Source organism: Cebidichthys violaceus, unplaced genomic scaffold (assembly GCF_023349555.1).
Source record: "Cebidichthys violaceus isolate CVI_PGR_0920_01 unplaced genomic scaffold, fCebVio1.0.p SCAF_208, whole genome shotgun sequence".
Classification (NCBI taxonomy): Eukaryota; Metazoa; Chordata; class Actinopteri; order Perciformes; family Stichaeidae; genus Cebidichthys; species Cebidichthys violaceus.
This window is the reverse complement of record NW_027176382.1, coordinates 75,255-87,800: the sequence shown is the minus strand read 5'-3', so window position 1 is coordinate 87,800 and position 12,546 is coordinate 75,255. Positions and strand designations below refer to the sequence as shown.

Below are 12,546 nucleotides of genomic sequence, written 5' to 3'. Positions count from 1 at the left end.
GTTAAGTTTGAATCGATTGTCATGTAAAGGAGGCATTTCACGTTTCCCTTGACGAATAAGGCTCATGACTATTCATCTCTTTGTTTGGGACTATTGGCAGTTTATTTTCCAGAAGTGCCACTGACTCCTTAAAGCTCCATGGACCATCTCCCAGAATGCAATTCATTCTTTTTATTTAACACAACAGCTGTGATATAAATATTGTAGTTGTTGCATGAGGGCGGGCTGTAATGTGACATAAACTTGTAAAAAGTTTTCGGAAACATTCTTTAGGCGAGCTATCGTTATCGTATAGCACAATTTGTGCAAAAAGTTTAAATGAATTCAAATAAAAGACAATCCGACAACAGTGAGATTTTTGGATTTTCCTCTGAATTAAGAACCCTCAGTGACTCAGGTGTCACAAACACTAACAGAAATGTGTTCCATTTAGTCTGTTTTGTATCCCCTGTAACTTTCATTTAAGGAAAAAGTGGATTTGGGTTGTTGTGGGTTGAGTTATTAAAGTGAGGAACACTTATTCCACATTGACCTCTGGACTCCCGTTGATCCCCAACACTGTCTATGGATCAATGTCTGTCTGCTGAACGTGGCCTCGTTCGGACCAGCTGGCTTCACCTCCGCAGCTTGTTGCCACAATACACGACCCGAGGCTCGTCAGCGTGGAAATGACGCATGCGTCTCCGCCGGCTTTTTTTTTTTTTTTTTTTGGCGAGCCCATAAAGGATGGACTGTCCCCTCCGCTGTCACAATGAAGGAGAGGAGCAGAGAGAGAGCGAGAGAGAGAGAGAGAGAGAGAGAGAGAGAGAGAGAGAGAGAGAGAGAGAGAGAGAGAGAGAGGGAGGATAGAAATCACCCGGTTTTGTTTGGGGGGGAGGGGAAGAAGTTAACTAAACGGTGACATCATATTTACCGGAGGCACAAAGTGGAGGATTAAAAAAAAACAACCACCCAGCTTCTCTCTCTTAACTTTGGGAACGGATCCACTCGGGTGGGGGGTGGGAGGGGGGGGGACAACACAAATGTGAGCGACGCGCACGAGACAGACTCAGGTGCAGAGAAACCAAACTGGCGGCGCACTTAGGATGCAGAAGTCACCGGTGGAAGATGCCAACTTCCTCTCCAAATATTTCTTCTGGTAAGACGCGTTCCGTCTCTTCTCAAGTCATGATAAGAATGCTTCACTTGCTGACTAATCTTTCTGAGCGTGTTCGTGAGGTTTGTGACGGTGATTGATATCAGACACAACTTCGATGGATGTCAAACTTTTTCTTTTTGTTTTCTGCCGCGTGGAGCAGGTGAAAGACCGCGCGTGGCTGCTTTTGTGAAGAAACATAAAAAGCGACGGTCTTGGTGTCCCGTTGTAAGGAGATTTAACAACACTGTGTGTCACTCAGAAAGTGCCAGCGAGATGGAGATTGTTTGCTCGATCCGTGCGTAAAATGCGCGTTTAAAACTATGCGTAAAATGAGCTGTGCCTTCAATGTTTGTGGTGCGTTAAGTAAAAGATTATTATTATCGATAATTAAAATTCCCCTTGAGACTCAATGTGCGACTTTTAACTGACGTTTTTATGATATTTTTTTTTAAGTATATTCACCTTTTATATCAGATTTCTTTCATGTTTCAATCCATTGTTGTGACCTCTCTATGATAAAGGGGAGCACTGCTCCACGCGCTCTCTCCTCCCACTAACGAGAGGTCCCACAGAAAAGAAGCGGATGATGTAAAGCGCTTTATGTCACCTGGCTGAAACGGTTCAGTCACAGGGAACCGGAGGCAAACATCTGACTTTATCTTCCTCCTCTGTCATTAGTCTGACTGTGAAACCTCAGAGGATTACTTCTGTTACAACCAACACCAGTTTACATTCAAGCTTCCAGACACTCCAGACACTGGTCTTATAACCACACACACACACACACACACACACACACACACACACACACACACACACACACACACACAACATGCAGCCAATATCATCTTGCATAAAATGTATTTTATATTTGTATACTGTACTGTTTGCACTCAGTGTCTTATTATTACTGCTACAGTTCAGGCTTTAATTATCAGTGTTATTCCATTATGTCCACTGCTGCTGTTAATCGTTTTTCCATCATTACTGCTCTCATTACATGAATCATTTATATCGTATGCATTGAATGTGTTGTTCATTCTGTACACATGGCATCTATCGCACTTCTGTCCATCCGGATAGAGGGATCCCTCCTCTGTTTCTTCCCTTTTTCTCTCCCCCATAAAGACGATGTCGTATGTTGAACAGATTGTAAAGCCCTCTGAGGCAAATTTGTGATTTTGGGCTCGACAAAATAAATGGAATTGAATTGTATTTCAACAGTTATGACAATGCATCCATAAGTGTTCCAGTGCACTTTGAATGCAATGTTAGACTATATCTGTTTGTTCTCAAGTGTCCATCGTTCTTTTTCTTTTTTTTTGCGCTTCAAACATCTAACAGCGACTGTGTGGTTTCTGGTGCAGGTGGACGACACCGCTGCTGAGGAAGGGCTTCAGGAAGAAGTTGGAGCTGACGGACGTGTACAAGGCTCCTTCCTTCGACTTGGCGGACAACCTCTCGGAGAGACTCGAGAGGTTTGTGCAGTTTGAGTTGTTTACACGACTCGTGTGTTTGTTTTTTGTTTTTTTTTTGGGGGGGGGTTCTGTGTAGTAGTCATGGTGATGGGAGGACAGATCAGAAGTGTAGTCTTATGCTTCCATCTGATTCTTTGATTATGACAGATGTCTGGTATCACTGTGGTCCACAACATGAGGTAGTCAAGCCTTGTTTTTGGGGTCTAAGTTGGCCAAACTTCAGCAACTACTTAAAGACACCTACAAGGATTTAAGTAGCCCAGTAAGCTGTGAACGTAAAAAATAAAAAGCATATTATCCAGGAGCTCCTAAATGAAATGTATCCGTCATTATTGATATTATTTACACATGCTTTTCCTGCTATGATTCCTCAAAATGTTTGCTTTGGAACAAAGTATCATGCCACCACTCTTCTGGCTCCATATCCTGTAAAACACTCACTGTAGTCATTTCAAGCCCTTTTAGGGATGCTGGTTGTAACGGGCGTCTGCATATCGATCCATAAACACAGATGCAGGTATCAATGATTTGCACGCGACCGGCTCACATGAAAATAAAATCCTTTCTTTATGGAGGAAGAAGTCGTAGAAAAGAGTGCACCCGTGGTGTTTTTCATGCGTGCCCTTTTACGTGTGTTTACAGTAGCCATGCTTCCCTCAGAGTCAAGTTAAAATATGGGCTGGCATTTAGACGGAGCTGAACATAAACCAAACCTGTGTGTGCCAAACAAACCAACAACCAGGCAGCACATCACGGACAAGGTTAACTCTTCTCTCTCTCTCTCTCTCTCTCTCTCTCTCTCTCTCTCTCTCTACTTTCAATTTCAAACCACTAGCCCACCCATAAATCCGGGTTCCCGTGCGTCCTGGAAAACCTGGAAAACAGTTTTAAACACTTTTTCAGTCATTGAGAACACATGGAAAATGAGAGAAAAAGTTAAATGTCTTGTCTTGTCCAGGAAAAATTCTTTCAACATTCTCCAGAGAATGAGCTACATTGTCATTTGTCAAGTCATGTCCCATGCTAACACGTGCAGTTTGGATGACAGTTTCTTCCCAACTTCTTTAATGGTTGAATAATGATAAATTGGTTAGCCTGTTTGGGTCGGTTGCTAAAGTTGACGAGCTTGCTAGCTCGTTGTGTTTGTGTCGGTCGTTGTTGAAAGTGTTGAATAGAAAAGGAAAGAGAAGCCGGGTCAAAGCAATGAACGGGAGCCCAAAAACACCAGCTAACTACTGGCTAACGGTACTTTTTTTACTTTGCTAGCGTTGTCTCTTCAAATACAATGCAACAAACTCCGGTTCTGCCGAGTGAAGCCGATGCGTAAGTGTCGTAAAACCTGCATTCTCTCTAGTGTCCACCAGGGGGCGACTCCTCTGGTTGTATAGAAGTCTAGTCTAAAATGACTCTACTTCTCTCTTGATTTATTCCCTCAGTAAACATTGTAAACATGAGTTTATGGTCTCAATCTCTAGTTTACAGTCTTCTTCAATACAGCATGATGTTCATTGAGTACATTATGGAACATTTAGAGTCAAACAGACCATAAAGCAGGGGATGCTTTAGGGGCGGGGCTTACTGTGATTGACAGGTCTCTTACCAGAGCCATAAACGGCGTCTCTACGTCACTCCTCCTCAGTCCAGATATGGTCACTTCCTGTTCACTGGTTGCAAAAAAAGACAACAACAAAAAAATCCAAGATGGCGACAGCGAAATTGCCCAACTTGAGTCTTCAAAACGGCAGTTCACAAACCAACGGGTGACGTCACAATGACTACGTCCACATGTTATACTCAGTCCTTGGTGGTCGTTAAAAATAATGGTGCTAAGCCCAGTCAATGTTTCATCAAACACAAGTGAATATAATGTATTAGTGTATCTTCTTCCATCTTTTACGTTGCTTTTCTTCCGTTTTATCTCTTCCTCTTCTTCCTCCTCCTCGTCATCCTTCTGTTCTAACAGCCCTGAGCAAATGTCAAATCCCTGACACATTTTAGTCTAGTTCTTTTTTTTTTTTACTGTGCCCAGCAAAGTAAACAGCCGTGTCCCAGGTTGGCCTCGCCGCCTCGGTTACCCGGGGCGCCGCGTCACGCTGAGCGCTGCCAACAGGCCGGTTAATGTACACGGGTGATAAAAGGTCGACCTTTAGAAAGGGCCCGGTGCCCACCGGGTGATGAATGAGCAGCGGTGGGGCGATTCTGCTTCCTTTTATTCCGATCAGGAAAAAGAGCGAAGGCTTTCTGGGAATGTGAACTTTACCGTCCATTAAAAAACGTGTTGTGTGCCGTCAGGCCCTCCATCAAGTTCAGCTCAGCTCAGGAGGCTTTTCTGGAAACGATCTCATTACGAGCGATTGCTGTTGTATACATGAAGAGCTAGGAATAAATAAATGTGTTTTAAATTAAAATGTTACGATGTAAAACGAGTATCTATGGGGATAATGATAATAAACATCCTACATGTGTAGTGTAGTGGTCGACATTTTCTTCCTAAATGTCTTACTTACAAGAAGAAGGTGAGAACATCTCTGGCAAACACTTAAGATTTAAACTGGTGTTTTTGTGTCGACCCTTTGTGGAGGAACACTTCAGACTCCCCCCCCCCCACCCCCCCCCCCGCTCACTCTGTGTTTTTTATCACTCGACCTCTTCCCTGTTGGTCTCCACCTCCTTCCTTCTCTTTCCTTTCTCTTCACCACTTCTTCTCCCGTCACTCACCGTTGAGCCGGTCGGCCCGAATCACCCCGGGTTGTAAATGACCCTCGGAGAACAATGCGGCTACTTACCGTAGCTGCAACCCCGCTCGCCAGCGCAGTTTTTTTTTTACGGGACGTTAATCGGACTGTGTGGTGACAAGGGACGACAAACGTAATGCTACGAGAGGCAACGTCACAAAATACAACTAGAAAGATCTTTAAAGCTAAAATGCAAAGTGTACATTTGGCCTTTTGTTCCAATGACATCCCTTCTGATAAAAGTGATACATCTGCAAATTAGTAGAAGAAAATGTTCCGTTATTTTACTCCCGATTTGCTTTGTGTTTGTTTCCAAATGACTCTCCTATTGATGGCCAAAGAACTTCTAAACAGGTGAAAAGAACCCTCTCGTTCTGGGACTGAAGCAAACACCCAAAGTCGGGGGTTCGTTGCCAAAGTAGCAGCGGTCGAATGAAACGGCCAAAATGTGTTGACTCTGTGTTAACGGTGCTGTAACTCTGTCCTCCCCGCAGAGAATGGGACAGAGAGGTGGTGTCGGCCAAGAACAAGCCCAGGCTGATGAGAGCGCTGGCCCGCTGCTTCATCGGGCCCTTCGCCTTCTTCGGCGTCCTCCTCTACTTCGGGGTGAGTCTGTGATTCTGGAGGAAGTCCATCCGACACGGGACGGACTGGACCGTTGAGTTGCAGTTGACACTGCTTGGGTGTAGCTTCACCGTCACCCCTAAAAAAACACACTCCTTGTTTAAGCGTGCGTGGTACCTGCGCATAGTAGTCACACTCAAATCACAAGCATGTCTCACCACAGTGCCACAAACCGTCTCGCTGTCCCGGACTCGGGCCCGCTGCGTCAGTTGCTGCGGTTGGTTGGGTTGTTGTCACGGCGACGAGAATGCCTGTTAGGTGTTAAAGACGGCTGCGTGGAAATAACAGAAAGGCTTTGGGGACGCTTTTCTCAGAAGAAGCCGGAGGAGCTTCTGGTTGTTGTTGTTTTTTTTTTATGTTGTGAAAGGCAGAATGAACAGGATTTTCTGGAAAAACAAAACAATGTATTGAGTCTCAATTTTTCTTATTTTGCTGTGTTTGGAACATCTTTATGCGTCACACTCTATAAAAACGTAGAAACCAGGTACGAGGTTGTGAGCAGTCATCCAAGAGGAAGCTGCGAAAATGGCGAACAACCCCAAAAACCTGCAAATGTAGCCAAACTCATTTAAAAAACAACTTATTTTAGGTTTAGAGGAGTTTTATATTACTATGATAATATCAATAACAAAATAAAAATATAATATAATACAAAATCTAAATCTTAACATCTCTGGCTAGGGTTTTTATTTCGTTTTGAATCCTAAAATTTAAGATTTTCCCATCCCCTTCCAGTAACTAACTAGACTATGACTCATATGCTCCAGATAAGCTTCTCAACAATGTAAATTCAGATTCAATGAATCATCATCCCTTCTGTTGCTGCAGGAGGCTTCCAAGACGGTGCAGCCTCAGCTTCTGGGTCGCATCATCGCCTCCTTCGACCCGTTCCACGCTCCGGAGCGGAGCCAGGGCTACTACCTGGCCCTGGGCCTCTGCCTGCTCTTCACCGCCCGCTTCCTCCTGCTGCAGCCCGCCATCTTTGGCCTGCACCACCTGGGCATGCAGATCCGCATCGCCCTCTTCAGCCTCATATACAAGAAGGTAAGAGGCGGAGGACGGGGGATGGGGGAGGGGGGGTAGACTAAGTACGGAGGCAACGCCAGAGGACGTACAAGCAAAATGTATATTCAAATAATATATGTAATGCATATTCATGGACTACTTTACTGTCTTTGTACAAACCCTGTAAAGAAAGAAGTATTAGAAGCATTATGAAGAAACAAAGGTTGAATATCCTGTCAAACTATTTGATTTGGCTGCAAAATATTTACTGAGATGTAGATTTTATGACATGTCCTGTTTCTAAAATACCTTAAAACGAAACTAAGCTGAAGTCTGAAACGTATCGTCAAAATGCAAAAAAAAATAGGTATTATTTAATTAAATATATGTAAATACAACAATATGTTGTACGATAATTTAACTGCGTAATACTTCCAATGACACTGCGTTAATACTTGTGTCATATATTGTAGCATTATGTACATCAGTTCTACTTCATTTTACCTTTTATTCTATTTGTTCTTATATTTATTTATGCAGCTGTAACCTTCAAACGTTCCCCTCCGGTGGATCTGTCACGTCTTCTGATTTTGTTCCTGATTGATTAAACAATAATCTCATTAACTTTTAATTTGCAACGTAACGAGAGAATAAAGTACAGTACTTGTGATGAGACGGCAGCTGTCTGTGTCTCTGTCGTTCTTTGAGATCAGAGCGATCCTCCTCGTTCTGCATGCGTCATGAACGTTCCCAGAAAGCTCCTCACGTGTGGACGAGTGAGGGGGGGGGGGTGTAGCGGCCTGTTGTCAGAGCGTTGCCGCGTGTCAACCGGCTTCCTCTCAACTAACCGGCAACCCCCCCCCCCCCCCCCCCGACCCCGACCTTTTGGGCCTTTCACAGACCCTGAAGCTGTCCAGCCGAGTCTTGGATAAGATCAGCACCAGTCAGCTGGTCAGTCTGATGTCGGCTCATCTCAACAAGCTGGATGAGGTGAGTGTCTGTTAGCTAACAGTTCTACTCACGTTCTACTCTCCCTCGAACCGCTCCTCTTTCAATTCAACCCTCAGAACCACAAGCTGCTTAAAGGCGATTTTTAGTTGTTTTTTTGCTACTGTCACATTTTACTTATTGAAGCCTTGTTTTTCACTGCAATATCTATATATATAGTATATATATATAATAATAAGTAGGACTTAATAATAATAAGTCCTGCACTTCTATAGAAACAGCAGAATCATGGCTAGAAGTACAGAGAAAGTATTTAGTGCAGAATAACACAGTTAAAAAAGCAAATTTTATGATCATTTATTTTACATTTATGTGTTACATATATATATATATATATATATATATATATATATATATATATATATATATTGTAAATGTAGTCTCCATGTGCTTCACATAATTACAAGAATTTACAACTTTACTCACAAAGTTGTTTCACTGATTTATTTATTTTTGTCCGGGACTTTTGGTCACCCAAAAAAAATCATTTGTGGTTTCCCAGTTGTGCCGACGAGCGCAGAATTTAAAGTTTCCTACGGGATCTGGTTCGTGCAAACGGTTCATTTTCTGCTTCAATTTAAATGAAACATGTAGAATAATTCAAGGAACTTTTGAAAAGTTCTGTTTTTAGAGTTTTTGGCTCTGATAAATTGTGATATTGGCAATAAAGAAAATATGTCTTTTAAACACAACTGTGAGATTTGAATGCAATGAGGTTTTTTTGGTCAAAGAAACTCTACAGTAGTTTTCCACTCACACGTCGCTGGAAGAGAAGATTGACAGCTCAACACCCTCACTGACTTCAGTGAGAACAGTTTTATCACCCAACACAGAGCTCTCTGTTCTTCATACTGAGGGCCGACTACAAAGACAATAGACCTGGAACAACACACACACACACACACACACACACACACACACACACACACACACACACACACACACACACACGTTTGCAAACAAACACACAGTGAGGAGTTTGTATGTAGGCAAAGTATTCTGGATCTGTGATAGCCAGATAGTAGCCGGAGGGCGTGTGTGTGTGTGTGTGTGTGTGTGTGTGTGTGTGTGTGTGTGTGTGTGTGTGTGTGTGTGTAGACTGAACTCAGTCTTACCTCGGGTCTCACTGAGGCGTTGAATTTGGAAACACTCTGCAACCTGCATTGAGACAATTATCACCTGGCTTGGATGTGACTTGGCCGATGCGCCACTCTCTCCTTATAATGACTGGTGGGAGTTTAATACTGTGTGTGTGTGTGTGTGTGTGTGTGTGTGTGTGTGTGTGTGTGTGTGTGTGTGTGTGTGTGTGTGTGTGTGTGTGTGTGTGTGTGTGTGTGTGTGAGTGGATGAGAGGGAGCTTATTGAGGGTGAGAGTTTCTCACGTTACAGTACAGCTGAGGTTCACCAGCACAGTGTTGACCAGATGAAACGGACGGTCTGCTTGTTTGTTTGATACGTTCCCATTTCGCTCCCTTACTTTTGTGATTGCATACTTTTCATTCCATCATTTGTAATCATTCATTCATTCTGCTGCTCCTCAAATCTTTCATGCACAACGTGAAGGGGAATCTGCTTGCTGAATGATGTGTTTACAAGAAACCTCTAAACACGTCTTTGGTAAACACCAGATTTAAAGTGGTGATTCTTTGTGGGAATTGGATCAAATCGACGAATCGATTGGTCAACAAAAACTGTGAGTCGACTAAGAATGTCTTTGGTCACGATATACACAGCTTCAGTTTGTTGCTGCCCAGCCAAGTGTTTAACTTTGTTGCACATGACTGCGTGTCCAAATTTGTTTTGTTTATGTCTATTAAAGCCAGGGCTGCAACCTAAATGTCAGACAACGGGGGAAAAACTATGTCGGTCTGTGTTTTCTAAAGCCCAAGATGACGTTCTTCAAATGTCTTGTTTTGTTCACAACTCAAAGATATTCAGTTTACTGTCACAGAGGAGTAAAGAAACCAGAAAACAATTACATTTAAGAAGCTGGAATCAGAGAATTTAAACTTTTTTAAATTGAAAAAGTGCTTAAAACGATGAATCCATTGTCAAAATAGTAATATTTGAAAGTCTTTTTACAGTCAGTGCATGTTTTTTTCTCTCCAGAGCTTGGGTCTGGCCCACTTCGTATGGATCACCCCCCTGCAGTGCATCCTGTGCGTGGGTCTGCTCTGGGAGCTGATCGAGGTGAACGGCTTCTGCGCGCTGGCATCCCTGACCCTGCTGGGCATCATCCAGGCCTGGCTCTCCCAGAAGATGGGACCTCACCGGTGGGGAAACAGCCTCCGCTCGTATTCCAAAAACATACGCGTCGTGATCTGAATGTGCGTGCGTGTTGATTCACTTTGTAAAAAAACATCTCCTGTGAACAGCGCGAAGCGAGGAGGCATGATCAGCCGCCGCCTGGCTCTCACCTCGGAGATCGTGGAGAACATCCACTCTGTGAAGGCGTACGGCTGGGAGGAGGTGATGGAGACCATCATCAAGAACATCAGGCAGTAAGTCACCAGACACACCTTCTCAGTCCCGGTACCGACACCGGGGCCCAATAAGCTGTATGCCTCACTGTGAGGAAGTGACTGGGATGATATTATATGTTTATCAACATTGTATTCTTAAAGTTACTGTGAGGACCTTTTATCTGGTTCTGAACCAGTCTCAGTTTAGTCCTGATCCTCCATCAGTAAACCAGACCATCAGCGAGAAGATCTATTTCTATATAGTTCTTCTTAACGCTCGTCATCGGTGCCACCGGGTCGGATTCTGGTGAAATCAGATGATCAACAGAGACCAGTCCACCGTGGACCAGAACCAGATCCTTCACCTCGCTGCTCCTCCGGTCCCTGCTGGAGACCCAGGACGTATTTCTGGACCCGCTGGAGGGAAAGGAGGCATCGGGAGAACCGGAACCAGGACTGAGAGGAGGCAGACTGTCAGACCCTGCTGCAGTAGAATGAGAGGATTTCTAAAGGGACTCTGGTGCTCAGAAAACACTACCACTCTAGTCCACAGGGGGCGACAGAATCAACACACAATGACAGTTCCTCGTAGTCGCTTTAACTTTGTAATCAAAATTAAACAAATAAATACATAGATATAAATGTGCTGAATTGTTACAGTCCTTAAAATAATGGTGTCCGATACCAGATCTGCATATTGTCACCAATACCATATCCAGCTATTCGGACCGATATCCGTATCGCTGCTCTAAAAAAAAAACCACGCAACTGTATCACAAAGGGAACATTTCCTACTGCTATTTTCTTTTCTTTTAATCTGCCGGCTGAACAAAGTTGTTTAACAATGTATCTGCTGGTTATTTAAAGTCACGAAAGAACAGAAAGCTTCCCTTAAGGTGGGTATCAGCAGTGTGGAGCAGCATTGCTCTAGTTTATTTTAATCTACATACGGTAAACAACCCCCTAATCTTTTAAGTCGTCCGTCTCTCCAGTATGTTTTTATATACCTTGTATGTGTACTGATGAAATGATAGATGTTCTGTAATGAATGGAACTGAGCAGCAATAAGAAACTCAGCCGACGTCACGTTCAAAAAGGCTTCGACTGAAGTAAGAATTAAATCAACCTGGTGCTAAAGTTGAGAGAGAGATGTTAAAACATTGTGGTTAGAACCGCGCTGTAATTGGCGAGTACAATAAACGTAAAGGAATGAGTTTCAGGGTTAAAGGTGAAGAAATATTTTTTGATTATCAGGTAAATGTGAGGTCTTGGTGGCTCCATGTTACCTCTGATTATTATAGCGTTGTGACAAGCTGTTAATCAAGAACGCCGTTTGCTGGAAACACGAGACAGTTCCTGTAATCGTACCAGCAATAAAGCTTTTATTGTTCTAGTAATTGTTGTTGTTTTTTGTTTTTTTCTCCTCAGGGACGAGATGACGCTGACGAGGAAGATCGGCTCGCTGCGTTACTTCTACAGCACCTCCTACTTCTTCTCCGCCATCTTGGTCATCGTGTCCGCCGTCGTGCCGCACGCGCTCAGCAAAGGCATCATCCTGCGCCGCATCTTCACCACCGCCTCCTACTGCATGGTGCTGCGGATGACGCTGACCCGTCAGCTGCCCGGATCCATCCAGATGTGGTACGACACGCTGGCGCTGGTCAAGAAGATCGAGGTGGGTTTCAGAGAGGAGGATCCCCCCCCCGCCCCACGCTGGATTCAACGAATCTAATCTCTAACATGTGCCAATAATACTGATATGTTGTTGTTTTGGTTTTCTCCAGGAGTTCTTGATGAAGGAAGAGTACAGAGTTCTGGAGTACAACCTGACCACCACCGACCTGGAGCTGGTCAACGTCTCTGCATCCTGGGACGAGGTTTGTTCGTCAGAAAATCCATTATAAGTGCAGGTTTTTAGTACATTTACTGTAAGAGAGAAGTTCAAACTCTCTCATGCAGTACAGGTGTAATAGTTAATCCCGCACCATCACTGGGAGTGGGTCGGATAATCTTATCTATAGGCAGAGGCTGTAAACTTCATCCCAACAGGTGTGATTCATTGACCACCCGACACCGTGAGAAAACCAAACATCCAA

General features: G+C 43.8%; 1 protein-coding gene across 2 annotated transcripts in view; it reads left to right on the top strand.

The window, feature by feature from the left end:
- Positions 1 to 1,015: 1,015 nt before the first annotated feature.
- cftr (CF transmembrane conductance regulator) overlaps positions 1,016 to 12,546 on the top strand; it is a 39,706-nt gene continuing 28,175 nt past the window's right edge. The window contains exons 1-9 of one of the 2 annotated variants that reach the window (XM_068716711.1): positions 1,016 to 1,138; positions 2,506 to 2,616; positions 5,846 to 5,957; positions 6,804 to 7,019; positions 7,881 to 7,970; positions 10,098 to 10,261; positions 10,364 to 10,489; positions 11,879 to 12,125; positions 12,235 to 12,327. In XM_068716711.1, coding sequence (XP_068572812.1) covers positions 1,086 to 1,138; positions 2,506 to 2,616; positions 5,846 to 5,957; positions 6,804 to 7,019; positions 7,881 to 7,970; positions 10,098 to 10,261; positions 10,364 to 10,489; positions 11,879 to 12,125; positions 12,235 to 12,327 — 1,212 coding nt within the window. In that variant the 5' untranslated portion in view covers positions 1,016 to 1,085. The remainder of the gene's footprint in view (positions 1,139 to 2,505; positions 2,617 to 5,845; positions 5,958 to 6,803; positions 7,020 to 7,880; positions 7,971 to 10,097; positions 10,262 to 10,363; positions 10,490 to 11,878; positions 12,126 to 12,234; positions 12,328 to 12,546) is intronic. The other variant, XM_068716714.1, reaches the window with a different exon arrangement.